Source organism: Amblyomma maculatum, chromosome 10, assembly GCF_055883805.1.
Source record: "Amblyomma maculatum isolate TAMU_Amacu chromosome 10, ASM5588380v1, whole genome shotgun sequence".
Lineage (NCBI taxonomy): Eukaryota > Metazoa > Arthropoda > Arachnida > Ixodida > Ixodidae > Amblyomma > Amblyomma maculatum.
Window position 1 is genome coordinate 19,942,572 of NC_139353.1, and position 20,459 is coordinate 19,963,030.

Here is a 20,459-nt window from a genome sequence, read left to right on the forward strand (position 1 = left end):
CTGTCTGTTTGTTTGTTTGTGAGGTTTAACGTCCCAAAGCGACTCAGTCTATGAGAGACGCCGTAGTGGAGGACGCCGGAAATTTCGACCTCCTGGGGTTCTTTAACGTGCACTGACATCGCACAGCACAGTACACGGGCACCTTGCTTTTTGCCTCCGTCGAAAAGCGGCTGCCGAGGCCGGGATTTGAACCCGCGTCCTTTGGCACAGCAGTCGAGCGCCGTAACCACTGCAACCCCCCCCCCCCCCGGCGGGGCAGCACGTTTCAGTTATCGTCCAGCAGACTGGTGCATACCTGAAGATTTTACAAACCGAATGTGGAAACCTAACCATCAGAATCGATTCATTTCAAAACAAATATTTTTGTTTACAAGACGCCCAGAAGAGTCAATTTGATTCACCAACGGAACACGGAAAGGTTTAGTCATCAAGCGTATTTACAATAATTCTCACGTACTGCTAAAGCAAATTTGATTGTAATATACGTAATAATAAAATCCCAAGTCATAGTAAACAAGCAAGATTTGCAAACTTGCACCCTAGAGATCTTAGAAATATTTTCGTTTCCAAAATCTACGAAGCGCAAGAAGTCGATGGATAAATGCGGTTTGTTACAGATTGCGAATCAGTGCTCAAAGATGGCTGGTGTTCGTGTATCTGTGCATTGAGCTTGCTCCTTTCAGAAATCTAATTTGCTGCGATCATTGCTAAATAATGCATTTTTTTGCAAAATGAAAGATACTAAGCTAGTTTGAAATAAGGCATGCTTTGCTTTTAAGTGGAAATTATTAAACAAAGGTTTGAACTTTCAAAGCACACATTAGAAAATTTTGCCTGTGAAGCTCTCCAAGGGGTGGATAAAACAAGCGTAAGAAATGACAACGAACTGGGGAACATAAAAGGCAGTGGTTCAAAGACATGGACATTTCGGGGACCCTTTCTGGACCAGTGGAAGTGGTTGGGGACCCCTTGAGACCAGGTGATAATCCAGCGCTCCACGTTCCGCAGAAGACGTAGAGGACGTGGGGAAGAGGCGACGCGTCGGCGGTGGTACGCATGCCACTAGAAGGGATTAGACTCTTTTCAACAACGCGAGGCTCGCTCTCCGGACACCCAAGAAGCATTGCATTCCAGCCCCATTCAGCAGCGCAACCAGCGCTGAAATTTCATCGATACTAAAACAAAAAGCGTCGCAGGCCCTTTCTTTCTCCTTTTCTCTCGTGAACGCTCTCCTTTTACGCGCTCTTCTCGCGTTTCTTTTGATTTGAGGAACTAAAGTAGGCTCTGATCCACCGTACTGATAACCACAAAATACTGAGTTTACGCAGGCAAGAGCTGTCGCGCGAACTTTCTTTCTTTTTTTGTGTGTGTGTGGGCTGGATTTCACGGACCCTCAAAAATCGCTACCTGGACCCCCTGAAGTGCGCTGACCTCTATTTGAGAAACACTGAAAAAAGATTGCCGCCAAGTGAATATAAATGGTTTAGAGGTCCTGGTTGTCAGGCAGAAGAATGTAAACTGTGACGGGAAATATATATTTTAGGAAATGCAACATACTTAAGCGTGAACATCATTTAGCTGCTATGGGTTTCTGATAAGAGCGCTTTTTTAAACAGACACTGTCACTAGGTAAGATATTTCTTCATGATCGCGAGAGAAAAAAATCACGCGAATTCTTTAGTGACAAAAAGCCGTTTTCAGGAAATTCTTTTGGCCACTAAGCGTCCTCGGCGCCAAAATGCGATCAGTTCCTAGGAACGGATCAAAGCAAGGCTAGGTATAACACTTTAATCCACACATTGTTACTATCGGAAGAAATAAAATACGTATATGTGAATGTAGAGGGGAAGTCAACAGTTCTTCCAATATGAAATTATGAAATATCTGTGTCGAATATTAGTTTCTGCAATCTCACCAAACGTATCTTGAAAGGGTGCATAAATTGAACCGTTACCTTTTCATTAGCTACTTCATCATCATAATAAAGCTGGCCTCATTCGCTCCCCCAATGTTTCTTTTCTACAACTCTGGATTGAAACAAGAAGGCACATGACAGCAGTACGTCTATAGCAACAACGTTTATTTCTATACTATATCCAATTATTCCTTCGAACAATTCAATTCATCTTTATAACACAAAGTTCACGCTTCTGGCGCCTCACTGATAGTTTACCAGCGAAACTTGTTCAAGGTACAAAGACAAGAATTAGTAAAACCTTCGACTGCTGAATGTATTTCATTGCGAATATGATACCAGCTTGACAGTACGTTCTCGCATAAGAACAAATAATTAAGCATCGCCAGTGATTGTAAGTCCATCGTCCCTTTTCTACCAGGCGTGCCTCAGGTTGGTAGACCGGTTTGAACCTGTCGTGGCCATGCATCGACTTCACGGAGACTGGAAGGAGAGGATCGTAAAGCCGGACGACCTGATCGAGATGGTCTCCTTTCTGAAGACCGAATTGAGCTCTTGCCTCAAGACGAGTTCTCTGTTCTTCTCGTCATCGACGAACGTCGTTTGGAAAGCCCTTCTGGACTTTCTGAACGGTATCTCTTGGCAGGTAAATGAAGGGTGAAAATTTATTCCTATGGGCCATCTTATTCAAGGCATCTTCCTCATGGTGTTTAGAAAATGTTTTCTGTGTTACATCGGCCCGATTGTTTCTATAGACTGATTACAAATGAAAGGATTATTCAGAAAGTGAAAAAAAAAAAAAAAACATTGCTCAAACTTGATGTAGCCATAAACGTCAGACTTATAAATGAACTGGACTCAAAACGTCGCTACTTAAAATTTTTCGTTTCAATGCTTGTAGTAGAAGTAATCCTGTTGCATGCCAGGCCATCACCATTTTGAAGATATTAGCTTGCTTAAAGTCAACAAGCACAATGCCACGGATTCTAACTGCGGCTACATATAGAATTTCATTAAATAAAAAGTGGAGCACTTTAACTTTTGGCGCAAAACGTAAGCGGGTGATCCATTGTGATGCTACTGAATTTTCCTAATAGGGTTTCATGCAATCGTTTTTTATTCTGGAGGTATATGTGTTCGTTAACAAATCTGCAAAGCAGATGCCGAGCAGGTAATGCTGTTTGGCTTCAAACTGCGAATTAACTAGCAGGTAAGCAGTCAAAGTAGTTCAAGAGTGGCCCCTATGAAGACACAAAATGTTTTTGCTGGAGCGGCTCGCGGCAGATCTCTTGCTATGCGTGTTCATTGCATTGGATGATGAAACCGAGCAAAAAGCTTTGATGCGCGGAATTTCATTGTTAGTGCAGGGGTGGACGTGAAAGCGCTCTTTGTTCGCAGAGCGCAAGTATTGTTTGTTTCTCTTTGCAGGTTCTCAACGCGGAGCTCATGGAGCACACCTGGACCTTTGAGCACCTTTCCGGCGTGTACGAACAACTGAACGTGAGTGACCCAGGATCCGTCATCTCCTTTCTGCAGTCGGCCGTGCGATCTAGGAGGGACGCTTCGAGTGACCTCTCTGCGGTCCAATGGAAAGGAGGATTCCTCAGCACGACAGCTAACATTGCCCACCCGTACAAGGTGCTCGAGATTCCGCTTCCGGTCTTCAACCTGCAGAGGACCTTAGACGAGTCGGTCCGCCACCTCCAGATAGCCCGCATAGCTCCGAAAATCTTCTATTCCATCTACAAGGCTCTGTACTTCGTCAGCGGTAATTTGGCGCTGGACAACATGACGTGGAACCCTATACGATACTTTGACACTGCGGCTGACTGCCTGTGGGACCGTTACTCGTACATGTTGACTACGGAAGCGAAAGCTTCGCTTTCATCACCATATGAAAGACGCACACGTGACCTGGACGACCTGTTTAGCGCTCTGGCCGTCGGCAGCAGTTTAGACGCGTATCTGTCCTTTGTTGCAGCTAAAAAAAAGCTTTATCGCCTGAAGGGGAGTGAAGACCTAGACATCACAAGGTTGTTCTTCGTGGAATATGCGAGGAACCTGTGTGAGAATACAGACCTCGGTTTTCATGCTGCGCGAAATCAAGCGAGAACCCTCATGGCAGCAAGAGCTCCCCGAAGTCAGGCATGGTACCAAGTTAATGGTCCTTTGATTAACTTAAAAGAATTTGCGAAGGCGTTTTCTTGTAAGGAAGGATCATTTATGAACCCTTCGAATAAGTGCCCTTTGATACGGAAGCATCGTTGAGATCTAATCACGCTTGCTTATCTTGCATCTTAAGTGCATTTGACAGAAAGTTTCATAAAACTTGCTGCCTTTGTTTGAATTGTGATTTTAAATGTTTGAAGATATGCCGAAGAAACGTTTCAATATGGATACAAATGCTGAAGCAAATTAGAACTGTATACAATTCCTGTATAACTTTCATCCCTACCGAACGGTCTCTACAAAATGTCGATTGCCAATGAGTAAAACGTGCGACATGGGCTCCCTATCGAGCTCATGCGCAATATTTGATGCGGTACAAAATGAAAGACGAAAATTTTAAATATCGTAGATTTTTGTTGCACTCTGTATCTCACATCCCCTTCCTTCGAACACGGGCGAAATTCACATCTCATTTATGTCCATGAATAGGAATTTCATCGACCACACCTACGAGAATACCTACCCAAACTGAACGTGTTTTTCTGGAGATGGTCCTGTTCACGTCGCTTCACTGTTCTACAGGGGAGTCAAATTGGCTGAAAACACTCTCCGACGCGTTCGTTTTGCACTCGCATGATGAACTGCACACAGCGGGGAAGATTGCAGTACACTTGTCTCTGTAGGTGATCACGCTATTGAACACAAATCTTGACGCTCATAATTGAGCAAACACACACATCATACTGCAATCTTCTCTTGTTGCTTTCAATGTCAAAACGACTGACGTTGAATAACTTTAAACAGTATGATGTATGTCATCTGGTAGACAGCGTAGGGTACTGCTCTGGAATATCAACGAATAAAGTTTTACGGTTGATTTTATCGCAACTGTATGATTCATGAAATTTTATTGCTGGGCTGTGGATTTAACAATGTTGCAGCTGATTGGCTATCACGAGATATGACTCACGGACACATATAATCAACAGAAGCATTGTCGGTCGGTATGGTGAGGCCAACCAAAGGTAAATTGTTAACATCTGCACTCATAGCCTATTTTTTGAAACACTGAAGCCGCGAGTAACCGCACCTTATTGTCCTTCATGGGAAAAGTTTATATGCGCGGAAGTGTGCAGGCTTGAGAAATTCAAAGGCTCAAAACACCTGTCGTCAATAAGCCGTATTAAGGTTGGAGGGGTGGGACTCAACGAGTGATTTGGGGTAGTGTGCAGACTCAAGTCCATATGCAGGTGCCACAAGGACCACGTGATATAGCCATGACATCTAAAGTAGGCAAAGATGTCATATGGACACCTTATATAACGAATTAGAGCAGTCAGGAAATATCCCAGTGAGCGACCAGACTATGTAGCCTAGTAAAGTATTTGGAAGGGATAGGTCTTAGGTGGTGGTAAATGATAGGGTTAATTGAGGAACTCAACTGCACGCAGCAACCACTGGGCATTCCCAGCTGCATTCCGTCGCTCCTTTACGTGTAGGCAGACTCGGCGAGGCAGTACCCCGCCGGGGTGGCGCAGTGGTTACGGCGCTCGACTACTGTTCCCAAGGACGCGGGATCGAATCCCGGCCTCGGCGGCCGCTTTTCGATGGAGGCGAAAAGCAAGGCGCCCATGTGCTGTGCGATGTCAGTGCACGATAAAGAACCCCAGGTGGCCTAAATTTCCGGAGTCCTCCACTACGGCGTCTCTCATAGCCTGAGTCGCTTTGGGACGTTAAACCCCACAAACCAACCAAACCAACCAACCAGTTACAAATACTACATGTGCTAACATATATAAGGATATTTTAAAAGAAAAACTTCATGAAGTGGAACCGAAAAACTATCACACACTCTGAAATCCGAAAAATGCTTTGTTGGCTTGCAATTGTTAATTGAATCAAACCGATTTCGCGCAGGAGATTATATGAGGATTTCAGGTCCGAAGAATTTCAGAGACTAACCTAAAAGGTAACATTCTCCCACTGAAAGTGAATAATCACATGTTTCCTGTTATATTTTTATAAAACGAATTCCGCGAAGGACACTGATTTCAACTGATATTTTAGTCGTTCAAATAACGTCAGGACCCTTTACAGGACTGTTTTTACTAACAGCGCCGTCATTATCGGTCCTACTATCATGATCATCCTAATTATTGCTACTACCATCCATTATCATTGAATTATTATCAAAGTCACTAATCGTAATCGTTATCGTCGCTAGTTATTCATCATCAGTATTGGCATCGTCATTGTCATCGCTACTGCCACCTGCTAAGGACACCTGCTAGACTACTGCGAAGGTGCGTGAGCACGTGGCAACGGCGGAGACCAGGCAGTGGCGTACTGGTGCAGCGGACAAGCCGGCTCTCGGTATGTACAGTCGCCCTGATTTTGAACAATATGGCTCGAGCGCCGACCAAACTGCTGGTCAGCGCCTTATAACGGCGATAAGCGTGTAACACGGCGAATGCGCACGAATGTGGAGCGTCGTCTGCTACGTTATTCCGATCACGAAGACACACGCCCAACCACAATATTTGTTCGCAAAAAAAAAAAAAGCACGAACAAAATGGCGGGCCGTAGAGCACAAGTGCTTTGCTTAGTGCCTCTTTTATCGTGTTCGCACCTCACTGAGGGCAGTTAATATCATAAGGTTCTCATTACAATCATTGCTTTCCACGTGCTGGCATATTTGCTTCCTTTTACACTTTTCTTATCTTAACTCTGCTTCGCCAGCGCGGCCTTTCGTAAAAGGAAAAAAAGGAAAAAGGAGGGAAATCACTTCTAAGTGTCACATTTCATGCGCATTTGCTCTACGGCCCTTCGGCTTTTCGCGAACAGATATTGTGGCAGGGCGTGTGTCCTCCTATCGAAACAGCGTAGCAGAAACTGCTCTATCTTCGCGCGCGTGCGCACCTCACTGAGGGCAGTTAATATCATAAGGTTCTCATTACAATCATTGCTTTCCACGTGCTGGCATATTTGCTTCCTTTTACACTTTTCTTAACTCTGCTTCGCCAGCGCGGCCTTTCGTAAAAGGAAAAAAAGGAAAAAGGAGGGAAATCACTTCTAAGTGTCACATTTCATGCGCATTTGCTCTACGGCCCTTCGGCTTTTCGCGAACAGATATTGTGGCAGGGCGTGTGTCCTCCTATCGGAACAGCGTAGCAGAAACTTTTCTATCTTCGCGCGCGTGCGCACCTCACTGAGGGCAGTTAACATCATAAGGTTCTCATTACAATCATTGCTTTCCACGTGCTGGCATATTTGCTTCCTATTACACTTTTCTTATCTTAACTCTGCTTCGCCAGCGCGGCCTTTCGTAAAAGGAAAAAAAGGAAAAAGGAGGGAAATCACTTCTAAGTGTCACATTTCATGCGCATTTGCTCTACGGCCCTTCGGCTTTTCGCGAACAGATATTGTGGCAGGGCGTGTGTCCTCCTATCGGAACAGCGTAGCAGAAACTGCTCTATCTTCGCGCGCGTGCGCGAACTCTCACCGTGTTCCACGCTATCGCCGTTATAAGGCGCTGACTGGCAGTTTGGTCGACGTTGGCGCTATATTGTTAAAACTCAGGGCGGCTGTACTTCATGCACAAGAGCGACATAACTCAGGAGCGGGTTTACGACAAAGACGCATTTCTCGCTCCTTTGCCACTACCCTGCTGCCGTCAAGTAGACTTCAACTTAGCCTTCAAGCAGTTCGTAAAAAAATGGCAGAGGCTTACCCTATATTTAAACCTGGTAACAAGATAAAGCATCCACCGCGATGGCTCAGTAGTCATAACGCTCGACTACTGAACACCAGTTCCCGGATTTTAACCCCGTAGTTTATTTATTGTGAAAGCAACAGCACAAACAAGAAAGGTCGCACAAAATTCTTGGTCTGTATTGGTAAGCGTAAGTGTGCTTTTGCATAAATGTTTTCTAACCACGTTACCATCTTCTTGCCTCACTTGTTCTCATGACAATAGTCAGTATAGCCCTGGGCAGAGCCAAAGTTATCTTGACATTGCGGACAATACGCGATAAAAGCATGGTTGCTTGCTCTCACGTCTGCTTAAAAAGCTTACACAGTCGGTGAAGAACACTAATGAGAAGAGCGTGTACGCGGGTCCTGCACGAAAGCCTCAGTGCCAGGTCATGAATGTGTACGCCAAAATTTATTGAGAACCGCAGAGTTTAGATTATAAATAGCTGTCTACTTGTCGCGTGAGGTTAATGGCAGCGCGCATGGCCTAAACGGCGTAAACTTGGTGCATCTTGGTGCATCCGGTCAGCCCCAAGCTCGATACTGAAGCCACTGCACGTCGTCTAGAGGCTCAGGCTGCGGCTGTGTCAGATGCAGTAGGAGTACCGTGATCAGAGCAAAACCCAGCGGGATGATCAGTATCCACAGCAAAACGGTGGGTTGCATCCCGATGATTGTCAGTGTTATTATCTGCCGTCTCTGCAAATACAACATGTCATTGCTTGTAGTTTACCGCATTGCACCAGGAACTCAGTCACTGAATTAGTGGGCTGCTGTAACATTCTCGCGCTTATATCTACTCCTCTTACTTGGGAAATGTTGTGCGAATTATTCTAGTGCTTCATTGCCTTCGTTGTGGCGAGACTTGCGTCGAATTCATTTTTGCTCAAGAAAAGTCCTTGTACAGTTTTTTTTCTGACTTTAGGGAGATTAAAGGTACAATAATAGAGTGGAACGTTGAGCTGGTCGAACATCTTGCAAATTGGCAGCAGAGCAGGCAACAAAACAGAAGCACTCACAGACACAGGAAGAAGTTAGCTGTGGAGGTAAAGTGAAGGGCGAAGAAGATGCGAGGGCTCAGGTTAATATAGTTGTCAGCTGTAGCGTTGTTCTTGTGTCTGTGTATGCTTCTTTTGTTTTGTTGCCCGCTCTGCTGCCCTTTTGAAAATTAAAACGTAGTTATGCGAAATATGTCCAGGTTCTGTGATAGATAGTTGAATATATTTAACTTGTCTGTGCGCTGTGGGATTTTAAATGCTGTATAATTCTGACAAGTGTCGACTATTTCAAGTAGTACCGACTGTTATGTATTGGAATCTTTTATTTCTGATCTATTTTATATACTGTACACCTCGGTTTTTGAACGCCTGTGTGGCGCACATATAAACGTGTTAGTTTCATTGTTCGGTTTCTGTTAATTTCAAAGTTTTTGCTTTAAAGCGTTTTCGCGCTCAATACGCCCTACCTTGTAATTGTCAACTGGGCCTCGTCAAGCTTCCTTGAGCAGCTTTTAGCCTAGGTTCTCCAACAAAACATCTTCACGTTTTCCAACAACATCTGGTCAAATAAAAGCATTTGACTGATATGTACGACACGTGCGTGTTATAACTGCTTACTCTACAGTACACCTGGAAGGATACCATTTCAAGCACATGTTTTCAACTTGTACCAAAACAATCAGTGGGGACCCCAATTTCTTGTGTTGGTTTTCTAGGTGCATCGAGAAATATTAGTGCGAATAAAATTGATTCAACTCGAAATTATTTCGATTTACGAATCTGATGTAAAAATAAATGTTTATACTAAACTCTAGAGCTGAATTTTCTAAAAACGAAATATTTGCACTCTCCTCCTTACATTGAGTATTCCAGTAAACCTGGCACATTTGCTTACGGTCGTTTGTTGAAGAAAGAGAGCACGGAAGCCTAAATGACCCCGCAAGCAAAGTTTCACAGGGTATTTGCAAATTCCGAATGCTAGCGTAAATATTTAAATTGATGTATAATTTTATTGCAGGCTTTTGATTCTAATACGATGTGTCCTCGAGGGAAGTGGAATTACTAGTTATATTCCTAGTAAAATTTAACGGTGCTCATGTTGAAATCATTTATTGGGATTCTATACTGAACATTACCCATTTGCACAGAAAAGCGTGTGGAGTAACGAAGCTAATTGTTGAAACATGCAGCAATCACACGGAAACTAAATTCAACCTTAAACATTAGTCAGCGAAATGAAAATTGAGCGTCGAGTGCAAATAGTGGGCTGTTCACGTTTGGCTGCAGAGAAATGCAGTCAAAATTCACAAAGTCTACGATAAGAGAGCGTGCTGAGGACGACGATGCACTATCAAGTCATGCGGCTCTTGGAATCTGAAGACGACAGTTCGATTACACCAAATTAACAACTGGACGTAAGATAATCCCATCCCTAAAATAGTGTTTTTTAGTGGCAGCACTAGAGCTCGCCGTCAGTAATTTTGATGCGTCTTGATAATCCGATCATTTCAAGGGGTAGTTCGCATGCAATAGATGCATGCGGTTAAGAACTTTACTGTCGTGAGCGTGTTTTGGACCAGCGGCTTCGCGAGCAGATCGACCTGAGAGGCTATTGAATTTGACGACTATATGCCATCGACGCATACAAGCACGCGCGTTTTACAGTCAGTGTACCATGCTGTGCATTACACGTCATCGTCTTCATTAACTTTCATTCGTGTACAAATGAGCCCGGACACACCATTATCGCATTATCTTTTTCAAGTGTGCCAAGCGGTCCAAAAATGTTTAATGCTCTACCAATAGGGTCTCCGGATAACTGACTGAAGACTTGAAGCCTTCCTGAGACTGAAATTCGAACCCCGAATCAAAGCTTAAGCTTAAGCAAGAAAACAAACAAACGAACAAACAAACAAACAAACAAACAAACAAACAAACTGCAAGCTCATTCGTTTCGCCTCAGTCGTAGCCACGTTAAATATGCTGTCATTTTCGTTTGTAAAAACACTCCCCAATTGCCGTCTTTCGACGGTGTTTGTTTCTTGATCCGGTGCTCTTCAGAGCACGCTGCAGGTACGTGGTAGCTGGCACATGACATGGCCGCGCACTGATTGTTCGGTGATTTGTGTGACGTCACAAAACCACGGGTCATGGCCTAACTGGCCGGAGCTGCCAACTTTGAGAGCATTGTTGAGATGGGTACGTAAACCACCGGAACCCTTTCTCACCCCTATTCCAACACGCTGCTTCCACGTGCATGCGGGGAACGTTATTAAGGATTGGCTAATTTTGGTATCCGTATCTTCGTCGCGCGGTCATTCAAATAATTAAGTGGGAAGTCAAGCTTTCTGGCGTACCTTCTGAAAGTGAGGCAACAGTAGGATATTGAAAGACATTGTTAAGGATATAATAATGGCAATTTTCTAACCTTCCGATGCGTATCAAACATTAACCATTTTAACGTTTTCTAAGCCTCGCGTCCACTACAAGATTAAGAACGCCATAGAAAACGGGTGGAGTGTGTTTAGAGAATTTAAAGCTTTACGGTAAACGGTCGAATCTTCGAAGGTGGAGTAGATTTTTGATAAGGGTGTAATTACACATTAGCATCACCCAAGCGCGGCCATACGGCTTGAAAGGGAAGCTCTAAAGCGTTTTTTTTTTTAATATAGTAGTTAAAGAAAAATTCGTTCTGGTCTGGGGATCTATCCTGGTATCACTGCCTTTCTTGCGCTTTCGCTATACCAACCGAGTTAATATGGAATGGTAGCAGACGATAGGGCCAGAACGAATTCATCAATAGCTCGAGGTGGAAACGGTGTTGGTCGAAAATTTAGGGGATCAGAACAAATTTTTCTTGAACTACGAAGTTTATGAGAAAACTGCTCGGCTTTTCTTCGCGCTTGTCTGTATTTCAGTGAGTAATTAATTGTGGCAATTGTCTACCGAAGGAGAGTCTGTGGATATATTAAATGTTGTGGTTCATCAGTACATTTCGGGTTGGAAAAAATTACGTTCAAAAACTCCCATGGGAATTTGTTTCAAATAATCGTTACAACTATGCTGATGATCATGTATGACCCAAAGCCGGTACTGAAAGGTAAACCTGAAGCACGAGCACCTCTAGTTCGCATTTGGCGTAAGTACACAAGTGCAGTTGTATGCCAGAGGTGATCAAACCGACTGATCACCGATATACAGAATGTCCCCGATGAACAAATGATATAAGCATTACAGTAAGGCAATCAAGTGTCTCGGAGCTACTGGCAGCTTGCTGCGTGAAATACAGCTCAGCCAATTTTCTGTGCATATCGTTGTGTGGCTACATTAGCTCAAACTCCGAACTTAAGCAGCCAGTAGCGTACAAGTACAGTGTGGCATTGGTGGTAGAGGCCCTACTGGAGGTGGCCTGCATCCGCATTGTGCTCGTTCCACGACACAATACGTCATCAGAGACAAATAAAAGAGGCAGAAAATACATTAATTGTGTATGTATAATATAAAGTCCCATGCTTCTCTATGTGCAAGCCCTATCACCCCTTCATGTGTCTAGTCTGCTCCCGTGCTTACGGTCTCACTACAGAGCCTGGTTCGGCATTTTTTGAGTGCTAAAATACTACATTAAGAGATCTAGCGGTGTCCCCAGTTCCTGCGTAGTCGAATTAGGAGGTGCAACCTGCTCCGACTTTGCGCCTAAGATGAGAAAGCAAGATCACAATCTAGGCCTTTCCTGGACAGTTATATACTGAGTTTCTGCACGAAGGCCACGTAGGCAAGTTCATGCGGCTTGAGGAAAGCGAAACATTGTGTCTATGTAAGATGGTTTTACACATAACGGCACGCTGATATGTGTGGGATAATAGAGGCAAAGTTATAGATAAGGCTAGTAGGAATGCGCATGCGCGCGCACGACGATATGCAAATGAGCCATTAGCTCTGTCGAGTTATGCCCTTAAAGGAAGAACTTAAGTATACCCTACCCCTCCCCGCAATTTTTTCAATGCGGTGCAAATATTCGGCAAAAACCGACATGAATGGCCATTTCTGAATGGGGGCCCTCCTGACCTGTGACAGTAAACCTGAGAATAAACCGCAACACCTTCCGTGTAGCTCACAAGGGAGAATCAATGTGTTGTGGATTTACTTTTCCTCCAGTGGCCTATCATAGAAAACAACGCCCTACTACACCGGATCTGAATTGAGCCTTTCTTTGTGATCCGTTAACAGTAAACTGGGAACTAAAAATAGAAAGCCGTTCAAAGTAAACTAAGGAGTAGAAAACAGCAATCAGTTTAATAAAAAAAAAGGCTATTTGCAAAATAAAATACAAAAACTTACAGGACACACAAGCTTCAAAAACTACTAATGACTCCCGTTTACCGGCGACCTTTGTGGATCGACGATTGCATACACCTCTTCGCTCCACACGTGTAGTCATAGGCTGGCATATTATATGAAAGACCCCACGACACCGATATAAAGCTCCGCTTTAAAGAAGCCATACGAATGTGCCTTCGAGGCCAAGGGGAGGTAAAGGTTGCACGCGATAAGCGCGAGTTGTCAGCGACTGTTACGTAATCCACGTCGTGCGGCCTAGTGACGGCACATAATCCGGCGGCCAGCCAGTCCATGGCCACTTCACAAACCAACTGTCGCATGATTGGTAAATGGCCGTGATATCAAGGAGAAAGCTTTTGTAGGCTCATGAGTGTGGACAATATTTGTGCGTCCGCGGAGGGTGTCACACCGTCATTGTAGAGAAATGAAGTGATTGCTGAACAAAAGAATGGTTATATGAGGTAGAGGGTGAACAAAATCTTTGTGCAAAATTTAGATGATGTGGAGTAAATCATTGATTATTTAATTACAGCAAAATGTCGGTTATACGTCAAACATAGCCAAGGACGTCGATATATTGTGCGGACGTCAGAACAGCCATGGACGTCGAAATTGTGCAGCATAAGTTAAAATTGTGCAAAAAACGTGGGAAAAAGAAAGCTAAAGAAAAAAAGCAAAGTAATGAAAAAGCTGCAAATGAGTGCAAACAGTCGCAGGAATTGCCTTACCGCACTTAAGAAATATCTAAGTAGCTCCCACACATTTTTAGATCACAAAACCGACGCCGGATTGTTAATGCGAAAGCTCTACTTAACGGGGTAAAATAAAAAAACAGGGCTTATCGTCGAAGATTTTGCCTTTACCTTTTGAGGATTGCTCTGAAAGGTAGTAGTGGGCAGATGGCATATGGTCCTGTACATGTCTATGCTGTATCATATCTTTCGGTTACTTTCATTTGTGAATTCTTATTTAACTTTGCATGACGTGAAAAGTGATGTTTTTCGCAGCAGTTGTAGAAGTTTGAAATACGCCGTGCCAAGAGGAAGGAACATCAGCGGACAAGGAGAAACAACGGCATCCACGTTGAGCATATCACAGGTAAACTAAAGATAAACAGTCTTTTCGCACATTATACTGTGTTTAGGCAGTTTAAATGATTAATTTTTTTTTTGAGAATGTTGCGTTTAAGACTATCATGCTAATTGTACAAACGCTCTCAAGACAGGTAGTCTTACCCCAGGAAAAGATTTCGCAGGCGATAAGAATTGGCAGTATCTCTTCACCACCGGCGGAAGCTGCCGGCTAACGTCTTTCCGCCGGGGAAGCAGGTGCGTGTTGTTCCAGCGTGGACATTGAGCCGCAGAAGTCACGTCATGCGAGAGGGTCCTGGCCTGGAGAGGGTAGAATTCACTCCCATTAGGTCTGAGAACAAGCTAAGATTATGGTATCTAAATGGTTCTACAAAAGCAGACTGCGCTCTCCTGATAACTGCCTGACTTTTCAACGAGATGTTCGTAAAAATTCAGATGCCGTGAGAAAAATGATAGTAATAGTTTACAAAAACGACGAACGTTGTCGTGGTAAGAAGTAACACGCATATTTCTACGATAGTTTGGGGAGAGATGAGCGCCAGTGTTTGCTACAACATGATATGAGCACGGGCAGGTTATATAGGTGAATATAGAGCTCCCTTGTTACCTTCGCTATTTTGTCCATACTATGATGTAATTGCCCGGCTTGACCAAGAAGTTGATGTGCAAGAGTCTAAGGTGACATTTAACAGCCTCGGAAAGGATAAACAGTTACAATGGGTAGCCAAGCACTGGAAGGGGTAGGCGAATATGTTCACTTAGGACAGGTAGTAACCGCAGATCCGGACCATGAAAAGGAAATAACAAGAAGAATAAGATTAGGATCGAGGAGGCTATAAAAAAATCTGCTTGATATGAATGAAGCGCATTTGCAAGTACACAGAGATTATGACATATCAGCTTACCGGTACCGCTCAAGAAGAAAGTATCCAGCAGTTGCGTCTTACCAGTACTCACCCATAGCACTGAAACATGGAGGCTAACAAAAAGGGTTCTATCTATATTTGAAGACAACGCAAAGCTATGGAACGGAAAAAAATCAGGTGGAACGTTAAGAGATAGGAAAACCCTGCTGACTGGGTCAGTGAAATAAGTCGAGTTAGTGATATTAAAGTCGAAATTGAGAATAACTGGGCATGAGTAGTACAGGTAGTGCGAAGAGAGGATAACCGACAGCCGCTAAAGGTAACAAATTAGATTTCAAGAGAGCGAGAGCAGCGGTTGGGGGGGGGGGGGGGGGGGAAGGAGGGGGCAGAAAATCAGGTGGGAGGATGAGGCGAAGTTCGTAGGTTCAAGTGAATGCAGCTAGCTCAAACCGAGATAATTGGAAGAATATTTGAGATTTGAGAGGCCTTCGCTCTGCAGTGGTTATAGTTAGGCCGATAATGAAAATCACATCTTGAGGTTGCACATCGGTGGTTAGAGATGCATTAGTAGAAGACTCAGCAACAATCTAAAACAAGTCTTTTTAACGGGCATTGGTATCCGATAGCAAACAAGTATTTTCGTATGTCGCTTCCATCAAACCCCATCGCTCTAAGGACTGAACCCGTGAACACTGAGCCAGCGTATGGCGCTGCGTATGTTCATTAGGTACTCGGGTGATCTAGGGCACTTATTGGCGGCAAACGTGAAAAGAAAGCTATGGTGAGATTTCAAGACCCCTTGTTGTAAAAGTAACACTGTAAAATGAATAAGTGCGACTCACGCATACATCGTTGATCAGCGATGACTGCGATGGGAAGCAGGAGATCTCGCTCCAATACGCAGTTACATATCCAACCACAGTGGCAACGAAAATGACGCCCACAGTCCGTCTTCTGACGATTATCAATTCCAATGCTCCGACGTAGAAGAAGTACACGAGGGCTGAAAGCACACCTAGCACCGCCTTAGCCGAAGTAAACGGAATGCTGCCCTCGGAAAGGGTGCTCGTTGCCGCAGGGTATCTAGACAGGCAGATTTCGTCGATGCGCTGTAAGAAAAAGAGCACAAGAAAATTGCGTTAAAGAAAGGGTAGATAAGGTTGTACGCACATTTAAAAAAGAACTAAACTCGTGAATGTTCCCTACCCGTTCAACAGGTAAATCTTAGAAATGTTGCAAAATCATTCCTGCTATTAAAGCGCAACTGTGCTAAATATATCGCTTCTGTGACATGCGCGGCTGATGACAGCACCAAGTTTCTTTGTGCTGCTGATTTAGCTTAGACTACGCAGTCCTTGATTCAGTGGACTGTCGCCGTTATAGCAGCGTGGAGAACATGACACGCAGGTCGGATTATGATTGTTGACTTCTACAGAAAATGAGCTATAGTCGCACAATGAATGCGAGAGAAGAAACGAAGACACACATCTACCCTGAACTGTTTAAAAAAAAGTATAACGACTGTCCAAAAACTTACGAAGGAGGTAAGCAGTACTTCTGCAAAATTCAAGAGTGCACCGAGTTCTGTAAGCAGTCCTGTAAGAAAGCCTGAACGTGCCTGAGTTTACCTGTTCTTTGAAAAACAAAGGCACTTCGTGACTTCGCCGTCGCGAGAGGTTGGCGAGGGCGGTGTTAAGCACCAAACTCTGTTGGGCATTGTCATCAATGGAACGCATTGTGGAGAAACACAGAAGCTCATACGTCCTTTGTGTTCACACCTAGTCTGTGATGCGAACAAATCATTTCCTAAGAAGGCACCCACAATGTATATGGCTGTATTTACGGCTTCACAGATAGAAAAAAATGGTGCTCATTCAATTAGCAATGAATATTTCCGGGGCTGTCTAGCATCCTACGGGCTAAGTTAAAGCTATTATAGCACTAGTATGGAAGACATCCTGTTTAATTCATTAAGTTCCCGAGACATTCATTCGTATGGGCGGTGAAGGAGTGTTTCAAATATCTGGCCTTACAGAAATATCTCCGCCACTCATAAAATTTTCTCTTTTTGAAACGAAACGCGCGGGCAATTTATATTAGTAAGCAGAAGCTCGACCGGCTTCTGCGATGACGTCAAGTGGTGAAAAATTTGTATATTCTTATTGGGCGACGTCTTAAGGCTCAAGGAGTCGTTCGCTGCATGTCCAATTAAGCAGAACAAAATGACATTAACATTTATAGTATCTAGTACCTTCTTTTCTTTCTGGTAAATTCGGGTTCCACCAAGAATGAAACAGAGCTCGCTTTACCGTTCAAGGTAACACTAAACGGCTTAGTGAAAAACAATTTTTTCATGTTCATCTGGGTTACACGTGAGCGCACGAGGGACAGCTGCTGCAATGTGTACCATGGAAAGTAAATATATCGCTCTGTGACGCATAATAGAAGGTTAAACACCAGGGCCCTCCTTAAAAGAGCGCTGTGTGCCTGTATTTTTAACCACTCTGACCTCGTCTGATAGAACAACTTACAGTCTAGATAACATCTGTGCAAGCAAGAAATTTCAGTTTTTTTTTTTTAGTAGTAAAAAGCACAAGAAAAGACAAATGATATTGTAATGTTAGGACCAAAGAAAAGTATGTGCACTCGATTGTCTGTGCTGGTTTGAAGCATGCTTATGTGAGTCAAGCTGGTATTAAACAATGATAGGCGAAATCACACTTTAAACGTAATGCAGTGATGGCGGTTTATGAATCTACTGCGCAAAGACCGAAGCTCAGAAAGAGAACACCGTGTAAGGCACAGTGCGGTAGACTGTTACGTGTCGGCGATCCTGTGGTGGCCTAATGCAATGGCCACCGCTGCTGATCAGTTCACTCCGCTGGGGGATGGAAGCTCACCCTAGATCCTAAAATGTTCTATTTTCTCTCAAGTTTAACAATGATCAGGCATTTTAGGAAAACCATTGGCGAAATGCGGAACTGGTGGTACTACTGATCACCACTTACGGGTTCGGTCTCAGTCTCTGGACACAGTGGAGGTACGCGGAATACAGCCTGCACAACGCCGGCAAGAAATCCCTGGACCACGCCTATTGCAACGCAGCAGGAGAAGCGCTTGTACGCCTTCGCATATATGAAGGCTCCCCAAAGCGAGGCCACTAGGAGGCCCGAGTGCAGAATTCGGCCCCAACTTTCCACGGGGATGGCCATCTGAGTGGTGATGGTGGCCATGGTGCACCTGCAAATAACGGTACTGTCTCTGCACCTCGTGCGAAAGGTGTGCCAAACCAGGCTTTATGAAAAGGATTGTAGAACGCGGCGAAGCATGAAATGAAACTCTCTGGGCGCAAACGCTCAGTACGCGATCAGCATGAGAAATTAAACTACGGCGAAATTTTCCTGGTATACAATGCCAAAGCTTACCAGACGTGAATATACTGAGCCGCTCCACCACCCACCGGAACCGAGACGCTTGCAACTGTTGACCACCGGCGTTCTTCTTTGTCGTCTGCGCTGCATAAAACCACTTCTTGTTCTTCTACTTCAGTGCATAGTAGAGGTAAATAACAAAACTTCATCTCCTACTTAATTGGCCAGTGTTGGCCTTGTTCTGCGTTGTTGTGGTTGATGATGCACGGCAATCTCAATCCTCCCGCAACTTGATAGCCATTGCCTTTACTGATGAACTGCACACATACACACGCTACTATACAATGCACTCAAGTCAGGCCGTTAAGCGGCGTATCACTATTCTGGCTCATACTTAGTGAAGCCGAGCATCAAATCTGGCAACCACTAATTTAATGTTTAGTGCCATCTACGACAAAATTATGTCACGTGGTCATGGACTCGTTTGTAACAAAAATTTTTCCTCGAAAAAGCGAAATTTTCGAACCAATGAATGCGACTCACGGAAGGTGGTGGGGAGCAAAGCACCTCGCTCAGCAAGGTCGTTCCTTGCCGAACAAGAACGGATATGAAACCCATGCCGGCAAACCGCTTGCTCACTGCGATGTATGTCAGCAATCCCACCAGCCCCATGTACAAGATCGGCAGCGCCAGCATAATATCCACCATATCAAGCCGCACGTACATCAAACTAATCATGCTTTGTTCGGTGTCGTCACTGTCCTGTGGGCAAATTAACCAATAAAGAATGACAGTTTCTAAATGTGAACTGCTGTGATTATATTTGGCAATAAAATGTCAAACAACTGTACACGCATTGCTGCTGATACACATGTGGCTGGTGACAGAGCCATTGACATTCTTCGTTAAAGGTCAGGCGAAACAAACGGTCCTTCAGCTACATCGCACCTATATCTACACTAAACGTTCCGCAAGGTTGTCACCTTGCGGAACGTTTAGTGTTGCAACCAGGAGAGCGAGTGGATCAGTAAAAAGACAAAAAGCGGCGAACTGGTGTGCATATAGAAAACAAGGATACTCATTTTTGAAAACATTTCCCCGAAACAAAGAATAAAATTGTTTGCACAGGCCTGGACCCTGGAAGCTGGTGTTTTTCTCAGGGTTCGGCCTCTGAATCTAATACACCACCTGCTTTTTATCTACGAAATCATCGACTTTTGCTCACATTAGCCTATCATGGCCGGGAGTTGGCCCTGCGGATATAAAGTCCAGTAATTGTCCAGTGCGTTTCAGTTAACGGAGCGTGGCGTGAAGGAACATTGATGCGTAACTGGTTGACGTTTTAGACGCTTGTATACTGGGAAACTATTTATGATTAACTTTTTCACAAGTTAAGAACTAGACACGCATCATTTGCCTTCTATTATAGTGTAACTATTTCAGTTTTATAAAAGACATGCACTCAATTACATTTCAACCAGTGCAGCACTCTTCATTACAGACCACAGATCGGGTCTGCAATAAATCCGGACAAAAAAAAAAAAAAGAGGCTTTAATTTGAAGTAGATGATTTCGCATTTTTTATAGGTCGCGCAATAAAATGCCGGGCTTGTACGAATGCATTACATTTGAAAAACACGGACGAGCAAAGTGCAATCTAGCAATGCAAAATTTTAATATTCATTCCCTTACAAAAATGAGTCTGCAAAGTGATTGCTCATGTTGTTTACTTATGTAAAGTCAGTCAATACATTCCTCAAAAGAAGGACCCATCATATATTGTTAATATCTTGTCAATACCTATCGAATAGTTGCACATCAAAATATTGACTGGATGTATTGATGTCGTTGACTGATTGAAAGTATCAAAGTTGTCGACTTAGCACAGATTGTCAATACAGCAGTAATTCTGCTGTTAACTTACACTAATGTTAAGTGTCAAGTTTTGCACTAATGCT

The 20,459-nt window shown here is 43.9% G+C and overlaps 1 protein-coding gene across 1 annotated transcript; it reads right to left on the minus strand.

Moving 5' to 3' along the window:
- Positions 1-8,281: 8,281 nt before the first annotated feature.
- On the minus strand, positions 8,282-19,400 carry LOC146175763 (uncharacterized). The gene is made up of 6 exons (XM_084581203.1): positions 19,371-19,400; positions 19,094-19,263; positions 18,139-18,370; positions 15,973-16,239; positions 14,409-14,564; positions 8,282-8,536 (listed from the first exon to the last, which is right to left on the minus strand). Exons 1-6 carry the CDS (start codon positions 19,398-19,400, stop codon positions 8,363-8,365), a joined length of 1,029 nt encoding a protein of 342 aa, XP_084437329.1. The 3' UTR covers positions 8,282-8,362.
- Positions 19,401-20,459: the final 1,059 nt, after the last annotated feature.

What these genes read in the sequence shown, in the direction of transcription:
- LOC146175763 (XM_084581203.1), bottom strand. Translation starts at nt 19,400, where the DNA reads ATGTCAATGGCTCTGTCACCAGCCACATGT. An exon ending in CTCTGTCACCAGCCACATGT is followed by an intron (nt 19,264 to 19,370) that starts GTATCAGCAGCA and finishes ATTTGCCCACAG; the next exon opens with GACAGTGACGACACCGAACA. An exon ending in CGCTGATCAACGATGTATGC is followed by an intron (nt 14,565 to 15,972) that starts GTGAGTCGCACT and finishes TACCCTCTCCAG; the next exon opens with GCCAGGACCCTCTCGCATGA.